Below are 23,642 nucleotides of genomic sequence, written 5' to 3' on the forward strand. Positions count from 1 at the left end.
CATTTAATCACCTGCACAGAATGATTCCAGCACCTTGTGCAATGAGAAGGAAATCTTGAAAACACGCATGGTTTGAGGCCCTCGAGGAATGCAGTTTGACACCCCTGCTGTAGTGTGTTACCTGTATTGATGCGGCTCAGTTCCCTGTGCCGCTGCGTAGCTGTACATGTGCTGTGATTTCTTTGCTCTGCTGCACGACCATCCGCATGTGCGGTCCCTGGCTGCCGCTGTGGAAGTTATCCGCGGGTTGGAGGAACTCTGCAGCTGGTGCATGACTTTCTATGCGTACAGGCTAGCAGTCACTGCCAGGTGCCCTAAGCCACAGTTCCTGTGCTGTCTGGGCTGTAATGTTTTCTGTTTGTGCTTAGGGTGTGCGCGGCCACACTTACCCTGCTTTTATTAGGGTTTGATTGTGCACCTGTGTTGCTTCCTCAGCCTATTGCTGAGGGGCAGCTCCTATATAAACTCCCTCTTTTCTGTTGGGCATTGCCAGAGTATTGCATTGTGTTTCTGAGTCTTGCCTTGTGTATTAGGTATCCAGCTCCCGTTCTGTCTGCAGTCTGTTCTGGGAGAGCCGATACCTGTCTTCCGCCTGTTCTGGGGGCAGAGTACCCAGATCCGTTAGTATCCTGTTTTTCTGCCTGTTCTGGGGGCAGAGTACTCAGATCCCACTATCCTCGAGGCTACATATCCAGTCCGTTTGTGTTTTGTTTTTTTCGCCTGTTCGGGGGGCAGAGTACCCAGATCCGCCAATCCTGGAGGCTGCATATCCAGTACCTGATCCTGTCTGAACTGTGTCCTCTGTGTTATGTTAATGAAGTTCTTTTGTGTCTGACACCCCATACCCAGTGTCTGAACTTCCTGGGCTCATCTTTTAAAGATGGAGTCCAGTGTTCTTGCTGAGATCTTACTAGGCTGTGCTCAGCCTGTTATGCGGTGCTAACCCCGTCCGGTCCAGTCCGGCGGTGCTTGCACCATCACGCTTGAGTTCCTTCCTAGGTCCGATGCCCAGAGCCTGACGGCCGTAGCTAGGAACCTGATGACCACCGCTGCCTGGTCCTGTGCCATCTGTGTCCCAGTTGATGACCTGGGCAGCCTCGCCAGTGTCCCAGATGTCTATAAGGTATTCCTGATGCCCTGCCTGTGACTGATGTCCTGATGTAACTGATGACCTGGGCTGCCACACTAGTGTCCCTGATGTCTATCCGGTATTCCTGATGCCCTGCCTGTGTCCTGATGTCCTTCTTGTGTCCGATGTTCTGATGTAACTGGTGCCCTGGGCTGCCACGCCAGTGTCCCAGCCGATGACCTGGGATGCCATGCCAGTGTCCCTGATGTCTATCTGGTATTCTTGATGTCCTTCCTGTATCCGATGTCCAGATGTTCAGTCTGTGTCCTGATGTCCAGCCTGTGTCCGATGTTCCACCAGTTCCCCGGGGTCCACCCTGCGATGACGTCTATCCTGGATGGGTATCTGATGTTCTCCTGCTGAGCCTGTGCTACACCCAAAGCCTGGGAGAGAGGCCGTCCTAGTAAGCCCGTGCCAGATGACCCTGGACTGCATGAACCTGTGATGACCCCTGCATTCGTCTGAAATCCATCCGAGGTCGGTGTCTGATGTTCTCCTGCTGAACCAGTGCTGCACCTGAGGTCTGAGAGTGAGGCCTTCCTAGTATGCCCATGCCAGATAACCCAGGACTGCATCAACCCGTGATGTCCTCCTGCCTTCCTCGGTTATCCTGAGACGTGTACCCTACTCTGATGTGTGGAATCGGGATCCTGACATCATTATGTTTTATGCACTGTGTTTTCATTTAAGTAAACTTTGTTTCTTCATACCTGAAGTTGTGCGGTGTAATCTAGTTCTGCACATTGCCATCTGCTCAGCTGCCATAGACCCTGCTCACTGCCCTTCCCTAGTCTGGGTAGGTCCAGGATACTCTATGTGGTCCAGTGGGTCCACATTGCGTTCCCATTTTGGACGCTTGCCCACGTCGTCATGGTTTGGCGACGAGGAGGCATCGGCGCGGTCGCAGCCGTAACAGATACTCTGCTTAAGTAATGAAAGAAAAATAATTTTTTAGCTTATTTTACAAAAACCTGGAAAACTCTTAAGACATGTTTTACAAAAAAAAAAAAATACAAGGAACTGGAAAGGTGTAAATGTATTTTTATTATGCAGCGACAGTAGCAGCATGGATTTCCCAAATATTAGATGCAGACTTAATACAAGAATGTTTAAAGAACTTTGTAGTCTGTAACGTCCCTGACATTTAGGAGTAGAATTATGCGGGGAGTTGGGGAGGTGTTACTGTGCTGCTCCCAGGTCATCACCAGTGCCAGATGTCCTCATCTGAGGCTGCAGTTCATGTTCTTGGATGTCTTTGAGCAAGGTGAAACAGTTGATAACTGGTACAGAACGAGCATTAATTCCAGCGGCTCCGGAAGCATGCCTGATTCGTGTCCATATAACCCCATTATGTACAGAGGATTTCACCAGAATAGGTTTATTTCATAATAAAAGAGTCAACGTCAGGAAATATATCAAAACCAACCTCAGAAGTGAACCTGATTGCAACAGATACAAAGTATTATGAAGGAACGTGACCGTCTGGAAGGCCGACTGCGGTCTCCATACATAAACCACTTAAGCAAAACAAAAGATGTGCGCTTCACGAATCCGCTATTTGAATACGACTGTGTCCAACATGGCTGCTAAACACTGGACGATGTTTGAGGTCATAAGAACATCCACATGTTCCTCCAAGTGACGTTTGGGATCCTGTGAGAGTTGAAAGAGAAAAATATAGTCAACATGGTGCATGTAACTTTTGGCCTGTCAAATTCAGATTGGCTGGGCTCCAGGCGCTGAGCTCCCAGTGATCGCTTAAAGGGGCAGAAACTCTGAGTGCTGCCCTCCTTCGAGACTGAAGATGGCTGCACAACAGTCTGAGAACCTAGATGAAGCCAAGTGTTTCTATTCCTTCATCTTAATGATCAGTGGGGGTTTAAGAACTAGGACACCCAACAATCCAAACTTTTGACAAGTCTCTTAAGATGTCTCAAAGTTTTGTGAAAGTAAAAGTACACTAAGTTTGCATTCAGATGTCTGTATCAAACTAAACGGGTCATCTAATTACAGAAAATGGTGATGTTGACTACAATGGTAATTAACTCGAGGGCTTGGAAAAAGCAAAATGGTGTCAACAGAAGTTAAAAAGTGTCACAGTTTCCATTTTTTGTAGCAACCTTTTCTTTTCGATGTCTGCCCCTTCTACCCTCTCAAACTGCAGCATCATACCCCTCCTGTGCCCTCTACCATCTTACAGCATCTAATACATAGGCTACAGTACGGAAACTGCAGCATCATACCCCTCCTGTGCCCTCTACCCTCTTCACAGCATCTAATACATAGGCTACAGCATGGAAACTGCAGCATCATACCCCTCCTGCGCCCTCTACCGACTTACAGCATCCAATACATAGGCTACAGTACGGAAACTGCAGCATCATACCTCTCCTGTGCCCTCTACCAACTTACAGTATCTATTACATAGGCTACAGTACAAAAACAGCAGCATCATACCCCTCCTGTGCCCTCTACTGTCTTACAGCATCTAATACATAGGCTACAGTACGGAAACTGCAGCATCATACCCCTCCTGCGCCCTCTACCGACTTACAGCATCCAATACATAGGCTACAGTACGGAAACTGCAGCATCATACCTCTCCTGTGCCCTCTACCAACTTACAGTATCTATTACATAGGCTACAGTACAAAAACAGCAGCATCATACCCCTCCTGTGCCCTCTACTGTCTTACAGCATCTAATACATAGGCTACAGTACGGAAACTGCAGCATCATACCACTCCTGCGCCCTCTACCGACTTACAGCATCTAATACATAGGCTACAGTACAAAAACAGCAGCATCATACCCCTCCTGCGCCCTCTACCGACTTACAGCATCTAATACATAGGCTACAGTACAAAAACAGCAGCATCATACCCCTCCTGCGCCCTCTACCGACTTACAGCATCTAATACATAGACTACAGTACGGAAACAGCAGCATCATACCCCTCCTGTGCCCTCTACCCTCTTCACAGCATCTAATACATAGGCTACAGTACGGAAACTGCAGCATCATACCCCTCCTGTGCCCTCTACTGTCTTACAGCATCTAATACATAGGCTACAGTACGGAAACTGCAGCATCATACCCCTCCTGTGCCCTCTACCATCTTACAGCATCTAATACATCGGCTACAGTACAAAAACAGCAGCATCATACACCTCCTGTGCCCTCTACTGTCTTACAGCATCTAATACATAGGCTACAGTACGGAAACTGCAGCATCATACCCCTCCTGCGCCCTCTACCATCTTACAGCATCTAATACATCGGCTACAGTACAAAAACAGCAGCATCATACACCTCCTGTGCCCTCTACTGTCTTACAGCATCTAATACATAGGCTACAGTACGGAAACTGCAGCATCATACCCCTCCTGTGCCCTCTACCCTCTTCACAGCATCTAATACATAGGCTACAGCACAAACTGCAGCATCATACCCCCCCCACCAAACCATAACAAACAGTTATACAGTGGTGTCTTTATTGATTACAGCATATAAAATCTGCTGGTTGTTAATGAATAGAAATGTTTATTTTTACATTCCGTCTGTAAATCTTTACAGATCTGTAGATTGGCATTAGTAAGGGCAATCCTGTGTGATCTAAATACAACAATCGCAGACGGATCGTCCTTCCATGCACTGAAAGACTGTCCGGCTGCAGACGTGTGTGCCGGTCTCGGACTCTACAGTTTTCACCATGAATGTAAATAATTTTTCAATTCACTGATAATCAAATCCTGAAAATAACGAGGAACGGAGAGTAAATTAGAAAGTAGTTTAACACTTCATTGTGTGATTCAGAGAAACCCTATTCACAAAACCCCCTAAAATTGATAACAAGCTGGAGATGGAGCTGAAAAAAACCTTCACTGCCACTATTATTCTTACGCTTCTTGTGGTGGAGTACAGGGGTCACCTACCTGTTTGCCAACGTTTTTAATGGCGAGCTGCTCGGGGGTCATCTTATCTTCCTCTTCCACAGCCTGAAAATAAGTGGGGAAAATTATTTGCCAAGTTAAAAAAAAAAATAAATGAAAATAGTGATAGCAGGAGAGGTGTGCTACAGCAAGCGGCCTACGGGCTTCACATGGGTATCTGAGAGGTCACACTCCTTGTCCGGAAAAACTGCCTTGTATGATGCTGCATCTACTGCTGCAGACAGTAATGAAATCTAAGTACACCAGCATGGCAGATGCAAAAAAAAGACTCTGTAAAGTCTATTGGCCTACTCCGTGTATCCTAGGGGGCCAAAGGTGATGTGAACATAGCCTTAAAGAGGTTGTCTTATGGCTGGCATCCACTGAATATGCAATAAATGTCTAATAGACGTGGATCCCAACTCCAGTAATGGGATCAGCAAAAACCCCCTGTTCCAACTGGTGCCGCAGTGACATGCTTGGGATGCTCATGGTCGGCACGATCCAGCGTGGCCATTTCTCATCACTGCGGCCGGTTCTGCTATTTGGAACAAGGAATTGGAGGGAACCCTCATTGTGGAAATAGGAACCGGTCCTAGAATTGGGGGCCGCATCTATTAGGCACTTATGACACATCCCCTGCATAGACAGTAATGTCAGTCATGAGACAACCTCTAAGGAGATTCTGATCTGAAAATAAAACCTAGAAGGTTTCCAACCACTCACTCCAAACGATCCATGTAGCATAATAAAGAGGCTGCAAGATGTAGCCAAGTTCACAGTTACAATGTTACAATATGAAATGATGGATGTAAAAAAAATAAATAAAAAAACAACACACATCAGCGTTCTTCTGTAAATGCATTGTACGTTTCTATACGTATCGTTACATTTATCTATAGCAGCAAAATAAATACGAACGTTGTGCTCTTTCCTCTGGATTTCTACAAGCTTTCAATTAACGAAATGTGCACCTATCAAATTTGCAGGAAAAAAAATAATATTTTTCTCCCGCTTAACACAGACTGTGACAATGGAATCACAAAAGAGATGTCACCTTCATGTCTCTCAAAGTTACATGGAAAGCATCTCAATGCCACGCCGGACACCCACTCCCATCCACTGGCAGCAGCCACATTAGAAAACAAGGACTGAAATTACAACACACGCTACAGGCGCATATACTAATCAGAGCCCACCGCATGGAGACCCCAAACACTAGGCTGCTATATGTAAATGGGATTCATTAATAAGCAACCTGAGAGGTGGAGAGCAGGCCGAGAAGGAAGGGGGGTGGAGGCAGCGCGCAGATCAAGAAGGAAGGGGGTGGGGGGTGGGGAAGAGCGCAGGCCGAGAAGGGGGGTGGGGAAGAGCGCAGGCCGAGAAGGGGGGTGGGGAAGAGCGCAGGCCGAGAATGGAGGGAGAAAGAGCGCAGGCCGAGAAGGGAGGGAGAAAGAGCGCAGGCCGAGAAGGGAGGGAGAAAGAGCGCAGGCCGAGAAGGGAGGGAGAAAGAGCGCAGGCCGAGAAGGGAGGGAGAAAGAGCGAAGGCCGAGAAGGGAGGGAGAAAAAGCGAAGGCCGAGAAGGGAGGGAGAAAGAGCGAAGGCCGAGAAGGGAGGGAGAAAGAGCGAAGGCCGAGAAGGGAGGGAGAAAGAGCGAAGGCCGAGAAGGGAGGGAGAAAGAGCGAAGGCCGAGAAGGGAGGGAGAAAGAGCGAAGGCCGAGAAGGGAGGGAGAAAGAGCGAAGGCCGAGAAGGGAGGGAGAAAGAGCGAAGGCCGAGAAGGGAGGGAGAAAGAGCGAAGGCCGAGAAGGGAGGGAGAAAGAGTGAAGGCCGAGAAGGGGGGGTGGGGAAGAGCGCAGGCTGAGAAGGGGGGGTGGGGAAGAGCGCAGGCTGAGAAGGGAGGGAGAAAGAGCGAAGGCCGAGAAAGGTGGGAGTGGGAGAGTGCAGGCTGAGAAGGGGGGGGGCCTTAGGGGGGAGGGCGGGAGCGCAGACCAAGAGGAGGAACACCGCGCCATTTTACCCACTTCAATTTAAATGAGAACGTAAAGTTTCCCACCAACCACTGAACTGGACCGCTGGGAGTAAATATTGTACTTTAAAGGATATAGATCACCTCCCAGGACATATATACATATATTTTAACTAAAAATTGGGCTCCATTAAAAATGTTGCACTGTTTGGCTTGTGTTGGCTGTTCGTTTCCCTGCACATTGCTGCTTGCAGAATGAGATAACAGAGTATCTGACAGCGGCCACGGATCGATAACCTGTCCGCTGGATCGGGTCCTGCAAATCGATCCGTACTAACTCTATTGATGGCCTATTTATGGACTAGGCGATCCATATAAGCTTCCATATCTACTTAGGTGGACAAATTAGTACCAGATACCTTATTATAATTCTTGGCAAGTTCTAACATCTCCTTCACCACCGTCTCATTGAGTTTACAGTGTTCACTGTAGTCTTGAAGTGTCAGCCCCTCCATCCAGCTTTTCTTGTGCAAGTTCAACAGCATCTGCATAAAAAAAATAAAAAAATAAACACCTTTACAACACTAAGAAAGCAAAATGTTGTCGAAGTAATTTTAATTCTGACAAAATGAGCACAAAATGACAAACTAACTTTACACCACATCACTGCACAGATGACAGGGCGCCATTTCCGACAGTCCCATACACAATGAAGGCAGTGGAGGTTGAGCATAAACCCCTCTGCTCCATTCAGGATGGGGCTGCAAAGCCTGGTGGGTTCTGGAGCTTCGTTCTCAGGATCACTGGGGGTCCCAGAGATCAGCAAGTTGTCCCCCCGTCCTATGGATAGGGAATAACTTATTATCTTGGGGATAACCCTTTAAGTTGTAGAATTGTTGGTCTACATGACAGCGCTCACAGACCAACCGTGAACAAGTCAGACGTCCAGACCCCCCGATTTATGGCCGGCAGTAGACACTGTTTACATCGGCCTCTTGGCTTTCATTTCTATAGGATCAGGTTTCCATTTTATTTACCAAGCAGAGTAAAAACTGCAGACTCCGATTCTGCCAGTCCGGGACCAGCAAACCCTACCGGACGTGATCCAACGACTTTTTATAGGATTATGTCAGATACATGCAATGTGGGACACAACCCCTTAGAATAAAGCAGCGCACGTCGCTCTGCACTTTTCACATGGTCTTCTGTAGCGGGATGAACAGGTACCCAGATAACACTCGGTTACGGCAGTAGGAACACTCACCTTCTGTTCCAGTTCATTCTTCCTGTAGTTAATGGTTATAGAGTAGTAATGTCTGTTCAGACCATGAATTAAGGCCTACGGAAAAACAAAATAGCATCAGATAAAAGGTTACATATACATACATACATACATACATACAATCTCATTTTCCTAGAGTTCAATTGTTTGGTTGTTGAGACTCATTCGATTTTAAGATTAACCCCTTTAAGGGGGAATCACTCCTGAAGATCAACCCCCTCGAACCTCATATATAAGCATGAAGATCTTTGGAAACCAAATCCCTGACACTTTTATATCTTCCATCCGTTGCTACATTCTCGAGTAATTTGTGATTTTTAAAATTTCACGTGTAAATGGGGCGTTAAGTGCTTTGGGCATGAGAAAGCACTTAATGAGGCTCAGTCTCAAGCACCAGCCTCTTAAGCTTGGTTAATAGCTCACTGTCTGAATTCCTTGCCTGACACCTGAAGTCACAAAGACAGTGAAAGAGGCCGATACTAGGTGGGGAAAAAACCTCTGGAGAGAGAGAGAGGTTAAGTGCTCTGTTATGCTGAAAGCAGGTGGCTACTAATTTGCATATTAATTAAAACACCAATTACTTGGCAATGCAGCAACAGATAGAAAATATAAAGGTGTCAGTGGACTTTTGTTTCAAAGACCTGCATGCCTATTTATGAGATTTATCGATCCTACTGACAAATTAGCTTTGATGATGCAGCCAATTTTTGCTTTCCCTCCCCTTTTTCTAAGAGCTGTAACTTTTTTTTAATTTTTTCATTGACAGCCGTATTAGGGCTCAGATTTTGTGGAGCCACCATTCATTTTACCATATAATGTACTGAAAAAAATAACAATGCATTTTCCCCTCACTTGGAATGTTTTTGTTTTACTATTACAACATTGGGTTTAGTTTCGATGGCATTTATTGTCTGGTAAAAAAATGATTTGGTAACATGACTAACGGTCAGTACGATTATTGGGGACACCAAATAGGTTTTTTATTTTAATGGTTAAGTCTTAAACTTTGTAAGAAAAGAAAAAAAAAAATTGGTCTGTGTTGCCATTTTGGGAGAGCATGATGTTTTCATGATGAGTGGTAGTAATTATTGGCACCACTTGGTGCACATATGTTTTCATTGCTTTTATTATTGCATTTTTTGCTGAAGATGTTTTAAAAAAAAATAAAAAATCAGGAGCTTTTTTTTACGTCCTTAACGTTATGGGTTAAATAATTTTATTCTATGACAGATTGGATTTTTATGGACGCGGCGATACTGAATATGGTTATTTTTTCATTCCTTCATTTTTTGTTGTAGAAGAGTTGAGTGATTTAATCTTTTAAGTTTACTACTTTCCACTTTATATTTTGGTCCCTATAGGGGACTTAAAAGTGCAGTCTTTGGATCGTTACCGCATTATCGTATAGTACAAATAACGATCTCCCAAGAAGCCCAGCCACTGTAACAACCAAGATATTGGCGACAGGGGCCTTCCGCAGGCTTGTGACTGCCATGACATCCCATATGCTCCCTACTACCGTGTTGCGGGGAAAATAGGTGCCGATATTGAAATTTATGTGGTTAAAGAACAGCGAATGGAAACTAATGATGACGATTGTAGCATACACGACTAATAAACGTTCTCTCGTTTCTGGGTATTTGCTTGCTAAACATCTATATAAAATTAATGCACAGTAAACATATTGCTAAGAGAGGGAGGAAAGAAAGAAAACTGGAAATAACTTTCCGGCAGACCTTTTACAGCCTAATTACTGTCTTTTAGAGATCACAATTATGAAAACTAAGAAATAAGACTAATTATTTTAACATGGCGAAAGCAGGCGCTTGTTATGTTCAATTAGCAGAACCTGAGGTGCGGCGGTGAAGCGCAGAATGGTCTCAACCAGGGTGGATAAAAATCAATGTTTTTTTAAAAAAATCAAAAAAATCGGATTTTTTTGATTTAAATCGGATTTTTTTGATTTAAATCGGATTTTTTTCAATAAACTGCTTTTTGAGGAAAATATTTTACCATCCAAAGGTTCTTCCATCATGAGATAAAGCTGAGTTGTTTAACTCAGTAGAATAAAGGCTGTATATGTGTAACATTCACAATGCCATGCTCTTCCAGAGGTTTCTGTAGGATGCTGACTATCCAACAAGTTTGGGCATGTCAACTGAATGGAAAAAGAAACTAAACCAAAAGTGAAACCAAGCTAGAAGTGTGGAATTAAAGGGGCAGTATGAACAAAATGTGGAGGCTATTAATAGTTTATACAATTAAGACATGCTGCTTTTAAACACCTACCTATTGCCATATAGTAAAACAAAAAAGATTTTTACTTACTTTGGGGTCCCCCCCTCACCCTGGCGTTAGATCGTTGCCCCTAGTTTCGTCCGTGTAACTATGGGCGCTCATGCGCACTGCTCTCACTTCTCATTTTAATCGTGATTTATATTAAAAAAAACCTTTTGATTTAAATCAGTGATTTAAATCATGATTAAAATCATGATTTAAATCGATCCGATTTAAATAGAAAAAAATCTTTTGATTTAAATCGTGATTTAAATCATGATTTAAATCGGCGTGATTTAAATCAATCCACCCTGGTCTCAACCCTTCTGAAAGATAATGAAGGAGCGAAATGTTTACGCTGAAGGTCATTATCTGTGGCTAAAGGGTCCGGTGTATTGTATTCTCTGGAAAGCAGCAAGTATGGACTTGTCCGGCCTGACTTAGAAACGTAAAGACAATCTGTTCTTATTAGGACGAAGCAGAAAAACACTATATTTATAGAAACCAGCGCAGGGAAGGGAACCCCACTACGGCACTTCATTCTAATCATTTCACCTACGTGATGGCAAGAAAGAAAATTGCAGAAAAAAAATCCTAAAAAACGAAAGAAAAAAAATATATATTAAAAAAAAAAAAAAAAAAATACAAGGACTCCAAACTTCCAAAAATAAATGGGATATCGCCAGACCTCAACAATAGCATGAAAGCCACAAATCCCCCGACGATGGGCTCCATCTACAACAACACAGGTATAGGATTTCAGCTCCAGCGAGGAGGTCTTATTAAGCCACTGAGGAAAAGGATTACCTGATTTTATTTTCTGCAATACTGAAAATGTCCAAAATAAAATAAAAATAATAATAAAAAAATACTGTGATGTAATGTGGGAACTTATTTTTATACACTACGGAATATTCTAGAGATAAGCAATTATGACAATGTAAAAGGATAGCAGTTAATTATGTGTTTGATTAGATACTTTCTTCCGAAAGTGCTTAACCCTTTTTCTATGGCTGTGCCTTAACTCAGCAGCTATGAGGTATTGACGGCTGATTAAAGGGTTATTGTCATCATGATAAATAGATACAATTGAAAAAAAAAAAAAAAATTCAGAACTTTGCAATTTACTTTGTAAAAAATAAAAAATAAATAAAATCTATCTCCGTTCACAAGGATGGATTTTTAGTTACGTTGTGTACTGCTTGTTGCCTAGGTTACCGGCCTCTTCAGCAGCCTATAAGAGGTGGCAGGTGTACTAGACGAGGACAGCTCTGTGATATAGAGATTGTAAGCGCTGCTCTAAAGTTGGACAGATCTTGCTCGCAGCACAGGAGAGCGCATGATTGAGGGCCGATGGCGTACCCATGCTGCTGGCCAGAACTGTCAATCAGGGGCGCGCCTCTACAGCAGGCAGGGGGCCGGGGACTGGTGTACTCCTGAAGACCACATTTCTAACAAATGAGGCATTAAACTAATATATAATAGCTATATACATGCGATAAATATAGGGCAGAGCTGTGATTTTTCGCAATAAATAGAAAATCTCATGGTTACCCCTGCATGCCACCTGGGAAGTATGAATTCGGCAATGTGCACCCCAGGAGCTCTAGCTCAGAAGTTCGGAATTGCGTCAATTGCAAAATGTAAATGCCACAAGAAAAGGATTTTTGTTTTACAGCTATAAAATTATTTATCATTTACCAATTGAATAAACTTTAAGCGGCACTTACGGTAGGTGGTGGAATGGAAGGTGTGGAACTAATGTCATCTTCAGTATGTAAAGTAACCAATTACGGAATGCAGCGAGTTAACAATTGATAAAATAGAGGTGGGGTGTCGCTGTGCCCGATGTAGGGGTACAATAAACAGCAAATAGTTTGTTACCTTTACTCACAATTTACAGAGCCTTGAGAAAAAGGTGCCTACAGTATTCGGGCCTAGGGGTTCATCAAAACGTGCACTACAAAAGTGACATGTCAGCTGGAAGAGGAGCTAAAATAATAGAGAGGTGCATTCCCATCTCCAAGATCCTATCCCAACATGTAGTAGGTGCAATAAGAACATTAGCAAATATTTCCAATTAGAAATGTAGAATAGTTCTTCTGATTTGCTATGTCGCTTACCCCATGTTGGGCACTGCGGTAGTTTAGGTATCTATGGTTGCGACCACTCATAGTGACAGTTAGTTCTTAGTGGTCGTAACCATGGATACCTAAGCTACTGTAATGCCCAGCACATGATGTAAGCAACATAGTAAATCAGAAGAACTATACTACATTTCTAATTGGAGGCATTTGCTAATATTACTATCACACCTACTAAATATTGGGTTAGGATCTTGGACATTGGAATACTTCTAATGAATTAGGGGCGTCTTACTCTACCGCACCCTTCATCAAGACTCGTGTGCAGAACACCAATGTTGATGCATCAGAGCCATACAATAACATACTGCCCGGTCTCTAAACATGACAGGAAGAGGTGGGCTGGAGTGTCTGCCTTCACACCTGGTATAGATGTAGGAGAACGCTTGGTCTGGCTAATTGTGTTAAGAAATGCATAATTTTTGCCACGATTTCACACAAAAAATGCAGCAAAAACATTGCAGTTTTTTTTTTTTTTATGATCAGGTAAAAAAAAAATAAAAATAAAAAATGCAACACTGCCGTCACGTGTGAACGCAGCCCAAGGCTTCCATACCCATTAGACTAATCTCAGCTGAACCCGCCGATAGCAGGCGACACTGACTTGAGTATGGGGCCTCCCGACTCTCCTCTGACGGAACAGTAGGATCCAGTCTTCTGAATATCGGTGGCAGATCCTTACGTTGTCTGTCAGCGGCTCTCATTGAGGACACAGGAACGCTCTGCCGAGCATCGCCGAGTATGGTGGAAATGGGAGAGCTGTTGGCTGACCCATCACTTGACTCACATTCATCTAATGTGTACTGGGGGGCTTTAGACATCCCCTCCTATCCGCTGCTACTCCCTCGCTAGGAGTGCTAAACTATCCTGTGGATAGATGATAAATGTCCATGTGGGCCAGTCTTCTAAATCATAGGGATTTTCCAGGACTTTTAAATTGACTGCCGTATAAATTGGACGGAGATCGGACTGGCCGTTGGCTCTCCCAACCTAAGCGTGACAGCCTCATATATTTCTATGCAGCTGAAACGCTTGAGTCGGCAGAGTCGTTGGCCAATCTGAGCATTGTGGTCCGATTTATTCGGCCATCATTATCAGATCGGTTGGGATCCGCCACCCCAACCAATTAGCAGTCTGCAGCCGGATGTAAACGCCGTATGAAGCCGATGCACCACAGCGCCATATACTGTGTAGTGGCTACGCTCTGGTACTGCACCTTCGCTTACATTCACGTCAACTTCTAAGCACAAGTCATCAATATACAAGTCATGAATAATCAATTTAATTTGTTTAATATTGCAATTTGTATACTTTTCTGTTTTAGGCAGACATTATATGCTATTAAATTTGTTTTTTTGGTGCCAATCCATAGCCCACATCTCTATTGTACTGCAACAAGTTGACTAATAATAGTCATTTTTTATATATTTTCATGCAAACGTTGACAACAGTGATCTCTGATGTGTGAATACATACAGTATTTGTGTCAGCGGTGTGCCTAATGTACCGCTCCTTTGTTCTCGTTGACCTACCTGTATCGACGGCTTGTTCAAGTGCCCAAGGTTGGAAGTGGTTTGCCTTGGTTCGTGTCCCAAAACCATCATGTTGGCATTGATTAATCTGAAGGCGTCAATAACAACCTGTAAAAAAAAAAAAAAAAAAACACAGAAAAACACAAAAAACTGTCACGTCAATTCCTGCTTGGACTCTAGAACTGAACAACAGTGGTCACGGCACGATCCGCTTGCATAAATCTTGGCGCCGCTCCCAACACATTTAATTATAATATTAATAAAAACCGCCCCCCGCTGTGTGAACCATCAGGACACTTCTCTCGTTCTGGAAGAAAAAAAAAATGAAGGAAAAAAAAAACCTCACAAATAATGGTATTTTTTAAATCCATATACAGAAATAAGTATAGAAAAACGGATTTTTTTCGGTGGAATTATGGATTATGGTCGAGTGCCGTCTTATCTTCAATGTCAGCGAGAGGCTCCACGAGAAAGTGAGCACAAGCTCGGGGAGCGGGACCGGGCCCAGTCCTGTCACATCAATTACAGAAGGAAGATATGTGACATGACAACAAGATTATAGCCAGCGAGGAACAATTCTCCAAATCAGATGGCTTTCAGAAATTCTGGCCAATCATGTCTATCTGCTGACAATCTGGTTTTTATTTTTTGTTGTTGGCCGTTTTCCCTAAATACCAATGCAGCCCTTACAGGACGGACAATCTCGCCTTCTAAAGTACAAAGTCCTACAAATATAACCAAGAAGGTCAAAAATCAATCCCAGAACAGAAAGTATTTTATTAATACCATCTAAGGCTACGTTCACATGCGTTTTTTTTTTTTTTCTTACTGCTTTTTTATGTAAACTAAAAGCTGTTTTTTACAGTACCAGCGAACGCGATCAGATTTCAGAAATCTCATCCAACACTTTTTTTTTTTTTTTTTTTTTTACAGACAATCTTAGAATGGCAGCTTATTTTATTTTTTTTTAAATCAGCAGCGTGTCAGTTCTTTCTGTGTTTTTTTTTTTTACCCATGGACAGCAATGGGAAAGTATATTAAAAAAAACCAAAACCTGAAATAAATGCACCTACTGTTTTTCGGCATATTTAGTCAATAAAGCTAACATTATTAAATATGTACTGTAGACAAAGCAAACGTAGTCAGCACCCAAAAAACGAGGCGAGAAGAGACATAAAAACCAATGGAAAAACTGGGGGAAAATGGAAGACTTGAATGCAGCGTTTTTACTGCCAAGAGAGCAGGTTTTGGCTGCAGAAAAAGATTCAGCAGAAACGCTTTGTATGAGCATAACATATGTGTATGTGCACACGTTACGCATTTGATGCATTTTTCTTGCACAGTTTTGCTACAAAAACTGAAGCATTTCCCAGTCCCAGCAAAGTGCATGAGCTTCATTAAGTCGTATGCTCACGTTGCTTATTTTTTCCATGCAGATTTTTACTGTTTTTGAAAAGTTTTTCACCCATTCTAATGAATGGGAAAATTGCAAGTAAACTATGCAAAAACAGTCATATTTTACTCTGCGTTTTTCCTGCCAAGAGACATGTTTTTGCAGCAGAAATGTTTGCAGCAAATATTTAACACAAATTCTTAGTGCAAACTTTGACGAGACAGTCTTAAAGTGCCCCAGATTTATCAACGTTGTTCACACTATTCTGATAAATGTGGCAAATCTTTAGAATGTCTAGTCAAAAGTTTACACCACTGATTAGCTGACTTTCTTTTTGCCAGAATCCAAGCTCCGATCTAGTGAGGCCACGCCCCATCTAGTGAGGCCACGCCCCCTTGTCAAATACAGATATATCTCCAACCTACTCTACATGGGCACAGCTTAAACAAACTGACAATGCGGAAGGCAATGACCTATTCACTTCTATCATTTCAGGGATTGGCTGCAGAGATATGTCGTTGTAGGACGGGCGACGACCACTGGAGCAACGGCACTGAAGCAGAGATTTTTTTTCAGCTTTGTTTGGTAGAATAGATATACCGTAAATGCTTATTTTATTGCAGTTCAAATATATATTAAAAAGAAAATCTGACCAATTTTGGGATTGCCCGGCAATTATGGGGTTTTGGAGGGAGGTAAAAAGATTTTGTCTAGACCACCTCTTGAATTATATACCCTCCACGGCAGAGTGGGCGATATTGGGAATATGGCCTGAGGAGGTATCAAGAATTACAAGAGGGGCCAAACGTCTGACGTGTATAGTGTCCATGGTAGGGAAAAAATGTATATTACAACAATGGATCACAGCGGAACCTCCAACGCTGATAATGTTTTTAAATAAATTAAAACATGTGTTCCGTATGGAATGGATAGAGGCACAGTTGGGGGAAGATCGCATGGTGCCCCGTTTTTTTGATACTTGGGAGAGTTTCATCGATATGTTCTCTGAAGAGATGAGAACTCATCTTATAGCTTGTTTTGAACAGTCCCCATGGTATATCACTAGGATGGTGGCAGGAGATCCCCCGATTCGATCTAATGGACACGATAGGGTGTGACGGAAGTGACAATACACTAAATAACTGTTACCAGTAGGTTGATATGGTTTCAATAATGAAAAGTTATTGTTCGTTTTATAATCTTTATTTTGCTGTTTAAAAAAGAAACAAAATAAGTTAAAAATGAAGGTCTTTTCCTTTTTGAATGTGTGATACTGTTGAGTTTACTGATCTCATGGACTCTGAATGTAATTATACATGTTTCAATTATATGATGCCCATAAGGCCTAGATTTGTACACTAATACATGGATCACTGTATTGCATAATTTGTGAACATGAATATTGCATCCTTCAATAAAAAACTTCTTAAACAAAAAAAGAAAATCTGCATTTTATCTATTTTTAAGCAGTTTGTTTCACACTGAGTAACCTGTTAAATGATTTATTTTGAGATATTACAGTAGTGTTGATACCTAACAAGAGTAGTTTTTTTTTCTGTAACGTTTGTACAAGAAAATGCTTTTTTTTTTTACTATTTTTTTTTATTACATTTTTAATCTCATTACAAGGATTGAAGTTTTACACTTAGTATATATATTTCCATTCTTCGGTATGCCACTACATTAGGAGTCTGTCAATACGACTGCTAGACCAACACTCTACAGAATTTTGACACTGATGGCCTATCCCTAGGTGGCGGGGGTGCGACACCTGACACCCCCTACCAATCTAACATTTTAAGTTCCCGTGGAATGACATGGGCATCGTTAGTGTACCAACAGCCCTGGTTTCCCGCTATAGATACCCATAGTTGAATGAAGTCGGAAGTCCTCTCCGCTTGCTCTTCAAAATGGTGACTGAAGGGTTCAACATTCGGGATCAGAGGTTTCTCCGATTCAGGCCCAGCTTATTTGCCTAATGACCCCAGTCTTGGGCAGCACAGGACAACCAGGGCTGTGGAGTCGGTAAGCCAAACCTCCGACTCCTCAATTTCCATGACACCGACTCAGACTACCAAAACGGGCTACGACTCCACAGCCCTGAGGACAACGATGGCGTTGTAAAATATGTTCCCTTACGGTTGCCGGAAAATGGCGTATTGACAAGTATTACGGGGTTTCATGGTTTTTTGTTTTTTTTTGAACAGCAAGAATAGCACTCGTGACAACGCTAATCTAGCTGTCAAAAGGATCAAAAACCCATATAAAAGTCAATGGGGCTCAATGAATACCGATCCAGGGTAGCTCTCGTGGCTCTATGGGAACATTTGCTTTTTTAGGGTGACTGCATCCAGAGGTATAAACAATATCACCACACCGGCTCTAACAGTAAGCGTGGTGGTAAATCTCCTCGGATTTTCACAATGAAATTCTAGCATAGTACGAAGATGCAGAACAACCCTGCCCGTGCCAAAGCAGTCTGTGATTCTTCGGATCCTGGATTCCAATTTCTTGTCATCTTTGTGCACATGATTGGTCTCCCACAGATTTGAAAACCTTATGTACAACTTTTGGACGTGCTCCTGGTTTATCTGCTTGGAAAAGCACCATTAAAGCGGGGGAACAATTCAGAATTTTCTTTTCAATGACTTCACTGAAGTCATTATAATGTAATGAAAGAGCGTAAAATGTACCATGGATATCGCCAGTAGGGTGGGCAATAACTTATAGGGGGGACCTTAGATCTGCCAGCCCTGTTTGGCTGCTATGTATAAGCACAAGCTCTCCGGGGAGATTGTCCTCGGACATCAGATTTCCATTACAAGGACAGAAAGACTGAGAAGAGGCAAGATGGCTATTCAACCTCAGACTGGCTGCAGACCTTCATCTCAATCCTGGACAATCCCTTTAAGCTTTCTACTTGATGGTGACATGGACATAAGCAGAAACGAACTCACTGACATCATATGTTTGTATAGAAATCTTCGGAGCTTCTAATCTAAGCATGCTCCTATAAGAGGAAAAATCATTGAGAAGGGAGGTTGGGCAGGTGAGCTGTGATTTCACCTTTTGCCAATGGTGGATCCTGTGTTATCTACTGTATATAGAGATGTTATCAGTCATTGTACAGGAGGAGGAGGTGAGCTGTGACATCACCTATAGTGAATGGTGGATCCTGTGTTATCTACTGTATATAGAGGAGTTATCAGTCATTGTACAGGAGGAGGAGGAAGTGAGCTGTGATATCACCTATTGTGGATGGTGGATCCTGTGTTATCTACTGTATATAGAGGTGTTATCAGTCATTGTACAGGAGGAGGAGATGAGCTGTGACGTCACCTATTGTGAATGGTGGATCCTGTGTTATCTACTGTATATAGAGGTGTTATCAGTCATTGTACAGGAGGAGGAGGTGAGCTGTGACGTCACCTATTGTGAATGGTGGATCCTGTGTTATCTACTGTATATAGAGGAGTTATCAGTCATTGTACAGGAGGAGGAGGAAGTGAGCTGTGATATCACCTATTGTGGATGGTGGATCCTGTGTTATCTACTGTATATAGAGGTGTTATCAGTCATTGTACAGGAGGAGGAGATGAGCTGTGACGTCACCTATTGTGAATGGTGGATCCTGTGTTATCTACTGTATATAGAGGTGTTATCAGTCATTGTACAGGAGGAGGAGGTGAGCTGTGACGTCACCTATTGTGAATGGTGGATCCTGTGTTATCTACTGTATATAGAGGAGTTATCAGTCATTGTACAGGAGGAGGAGGTGAGCTGTGATATCACCTATTGTGAATGGTGGATCCTGTGTTATCTACTGTATATAGAGGAGTTATCAGTCATTGTACAGGAGGAGAAACAGGAGATCATCTGTGTACCGTCACACAGTACCATTTTAATCGCTACGACGGCACGATCTGTGACTTCGCAGCGATCGTATGATTATCGCTCCAGCGTCGTAGACTGCGGTCACACGTTGCAATCACGGCGCTGGAGCGATGCCGAAGTCCCCGGTAACCAGGGTAAACATCGGGTAACTAAGTGCAGGGCCGCGCTTAGTAACCCGATGTTTACCCTGGTTACCAGCGTAAACGTAAAAAAAACAAACAGTACATACTCACATTCCGGTGTCTGTCCCCGGCGTTCTGCTTCTCTCCACTGTGTAAGCGCCATAGCCGGAAAGCACAGCGGTGACGTCAGACGTCAGGCAGACGCTCACACAGTGGAGAGAAGCTGAGACGCCGGGGACAGACACCGGAATGTAAGTATGTACTGTTTGTTTTTTTTACGTTTACGCTGGTAACCACGGTAAACATCGGGTTACTAAGCGCGGCCCTGCGCTTAGTTACCCGATGTTTACCCTGGTTACAAGCGAACACATCGCTGGATCGCTGTCACACACAACGATCCAGCGATGTCAGCGGGTGATCAAGCGACGAAAGAAAGTTCCATACGATCTGCTACGACGTACGATTCTCAGCAGGGTCCCTGATCGCTGCTGCGTGTCAGACACTGCGATATCGTAACGATATCGCTAGAACGTCACGAATCGTACCGTCGTAGCGATCAAAATGGTACTGTGTGACGGTACCCTAAATGGTGGATCTTGTGTTATCTGCTGTGTAAATAGGTGTCCCCTGTCATTGTACTCCTGTCTGAGGATACGTTTGTAAAGGATAATTTGTGGATTAAATCTGCGCTGCCACAAATGATACAAATTCAGATATATTGAAGAATTCTGGTGGTTTATTCAACGCGTTTCAAGGTCTATCTGACCCCTTCATCAGGAAAATTACCACAAAGACATAAATCATTGTGGCAGTGCGGAATTTAATCCACAAATTATCCTTTACAAACCTCTCTGAGAAGGTCGCGTGGGCGGCCCGTGGATCTGCAGCAGCCGATACACACATGCTTTTGCTTTATGCCATCAGGTGAGCACCTCCTTGTTAAAAACTACGATTAATCCGAAGGATAAGACCCTATTTGCGCTATTTTATCTCCTTAATTTACTTGTTTGTGAGGATAATGAGACAGCTGAAGAGTCTTCTATAAATAACAGGAAGTAGCAGTCTAGTATAAGGCCTAGCATGTATGTAAGTACCTAAAGTCCCAACACCTGAACAATCTAAGGGTCTGTGCACACGTTGCAGATTTGGCCCTGCGGATTCGCAGCAGTTTTCCTCGCGTTGTACAGTACAATGTAAACCTATGGAAAACCAAATCCGCTGTGCACATGCAGCGGAAAATTCAGCGCAGAAACGCTGCGGTTTATTTTCTGCAGCATGTCAATTCTTTGTGCGGATTCTGCAGCGTTTTACACCTGCTTCATAATAGGAATCCGCAGGTGAAATCCGCACAAAAACTGCACTAAATCGGCGGGGAATCCGCAACGTGTGCACATACCCTAAAGGTGATGCTAGGAGTTCTGGTTTTAGAACATCTGGAGAACCACAAGTTGCAAAGTCCAGATCGATGCAAAGGCTGCACTTTATAAAGAGTCACTGCGGACGAAGAACAAGTCTTCGCTCTTTCTACAATACACGGTATTGCTGTCGCTAAGCTTTAAGATCCAGCGACAAAAACATGAAGAAAACTTAACAGACTGCACAGCATCAGATCTCGGGTGCACAATTTAAATTTAGACCGAGCTCATGATATTAGTCCCATATGTCACCATCTATGACACAGAGCCCAACTCTGTACAGAAATAGCGCTGGGGAGAAATAACAGGCAGAACTTTCTATAAACATCTGGACATTAAAGTCTTCTGCAATAATTAATACATTACTAATTTTAAATAATGTAACTCTACTCTAACATTATAATGGGCTAGTATATAGATAAGCCATATGCCTAGCTATATATTATATGCCAATCTGATCGCCGGGCGCTTGTTAGGTCTCCTGAATGGACCCTATACTGTATACTAGAGCAAAAAGATCCCGGGCCACATCAGTAATGAGGTTACTAATAAGGAGGGGTGCTGGGGATGCCACAGGGAGTAGGAGGTCCGCAGTGTCCAGGTGGCCACTGACTACCAACATGGCTACTGAACCAAGACTGTGCTAACCTTTTTGCTCAACTCTACTGTATCCCCCCTTGGCAAACCCAACACCGCATCTGTACATTTCAACCATACAAAAAGTGCAAGAACAATCCACTAAATGAACAAAAAACATTGTACCCCACATTACACGTCAAGGGTCTTTTATGACCCCTCTCCCACCCAATGCTTGGCGATGTAAGGCCTGCATGCATCTTAGAAATATAGTATAGTTTTTCTGATTTGCTATGTCTCTTTCCTCATGTGCAGGCATTGCAGGACCCTAGGTATCCATAATTACGACCAATAACAACTAGTTGTCACTTTATCAGTGGATGTAACCATGGATACCAAAGGTCCTGTAATTCCTGCACATGAGGAAAGATACAGCGAACCAGAAAAACTATACATTGCTAATTGGAGGTAATTGCTAATATTATTACACCGTCTACATATTAAGATAGGATCCTGGAGATGGTAATACTCTTATTATTTATGGACATCCGTGGTTTGATTTCTTTTCCTGTATGGATTTTTACTGACATCTAGTGAGAATTTCATGTCAATAGCACCTTTAGAAACATTTACCATACTTAGAAAATTGGTGACATATGCAATACTTATTTCACCAGCTGTATACAAAAATGTACATGCATACATACATATATACACAGTGTGTGTATGCGTATATATATGCATATATATGTATGTGTATATATATATATATATATATATATATATATATATATATATATATATATATATACATACATATATATATATACATACATATATATATATATATATATACATATATATATACATATATACACATACACACACACATACAGTATATGCTCGAGTACAAGCAGAGTTTTTCAGCCCTTTTTTTTTTAGGCTGAAAGTGCCCCTCTCGGCTTATACTCAAGTCATTGTCCCAGGGGGGGTCGGCGGGGAGGGGGAGCGGCGGCTGTGACATACTCACCTGCTCCTGGCACGGTCCCTGGTTCTCCAGGCGCTGACAGCTTCTTCCAGCGTTGAGCGGTCACATGGTACCGCTCATTACAGTAATGAATATGGACGCAACTCTACGGCCATAGAGGTGGAGACGCATATTCATTACTGTAATGAGCGGTACCGGTAACCGCTCAACGCTGGAAGAAGCTGTCAGCGCCCGGAGAGTCCATCAGGGAAGCTAACAGGGACTGCGTCGGAGCAGATGAGTATAATGTGGAGGGTGAGCAGCATTGCACGATATTCACCTGTCCTCGTTGCACCACAGCACGCCGCTCCATCTTCCGTGTCCTCTGCTGTGACGTTCAGGTCAGAGGGCGCGATGACGTGGTTAGTGCGCCCTCTGCCTGAACGTCAGTGCAGAGGACGCTGAAGACTGAGCCCAGCGGTGGAACAAGGAGAGGTGATTATGGTGGAACGAGGAGAGGTGAATATTGCAAGTGCGGAGGCCTGAGCGACGAGAGGAGAGTATGCCATTTTTTTTTTTAATCGCAGCAACAGCATATGGGGCAAACATCTCTATGGAGCATCTTATGGGGCCATAGTCGTCATTTGTACAGCATTATATGGGGCAAATGTCTGTATGGAGCATCTTATGGAGCCATTATTAACCTTTGTGCAGCATTATATGGGGCATATTTTAATATGGAGCATCTTATGGGGCCTCATCATAAACTGTATGGAGCATTATATGGGGCGTATTTTGTATTTAGCATCTTATGGGGCCCATTATGAACTGTATGGAGCATTATATGGGGCTCCTGATTCAATATGGATATTCAAAAACACTTAACCTACTGATGTCTCAATTAATTTTACTTTTATTGGTATCTATTTTTATTTTTGAAATTTACCGGTAGCTGCTACATTTTCCACCCTAGGCTTATACTCGAGTCATTAAGTGTTCCCAGTTTTTTGTG

At 43.1% G+C, this 23,642-nt stretch overlaps 1 protein-coding gene across 1 annotated transcript in view; it reads right to left on the reverse strand.

Moving 5' to 3' along the window:
• Nucleotides 1-2,153: 2,153 nt before the first annotated feature.
• PSMD14 (proteasome 26S subunit, non-ATPase 14) overlaps nt 2,154-23,642 on the reverse strand; it is a 78,572-nt gene continuing 57,083 nt past the window's right edge. The window contains exons 7-11 of the mRNA XM_077272841.1: nt 14,264-14,371; nt 8,293-8,367; nt 7,448-7,573; nt 5,065-5,127; nt 2,154-2,782 (exon numbers count right to left, since the gene is read on the reverse strand). Coding sequence (XP_077128956.1) covers nt 2,684-2,782; nt 5,065-5,127; nt 7,448-7,573; nt 8,293-8,367; nt 14,264-14,371 — 471 coding nt within the window. The 3' untranslated portion in view covers nt 2,154-2,683. The remainder of the gene's footprint in view (nt 2,783-5,064; nt 5,128-7,447; nt 7,574-8,292; nt 8,368-14,263; nt 14,372-23,642) is intronic.

The sequence above is a fragment of the Ranitomeya variabilis genome, chromosome 7 (assembly GCF_051348905.1).
Source record: "Ranitomeya variabilis isolate aRanVar5 chromosome 7, aRanVar5.hap1, whole genome shotgun sequence".
NCBI classification, from domain to species: Eukaryota; Metazoa; Chordata; class Amphibia; order Anura; family Dendrobatidae; genus Ranitomeya; species Ranitomeya variabilis.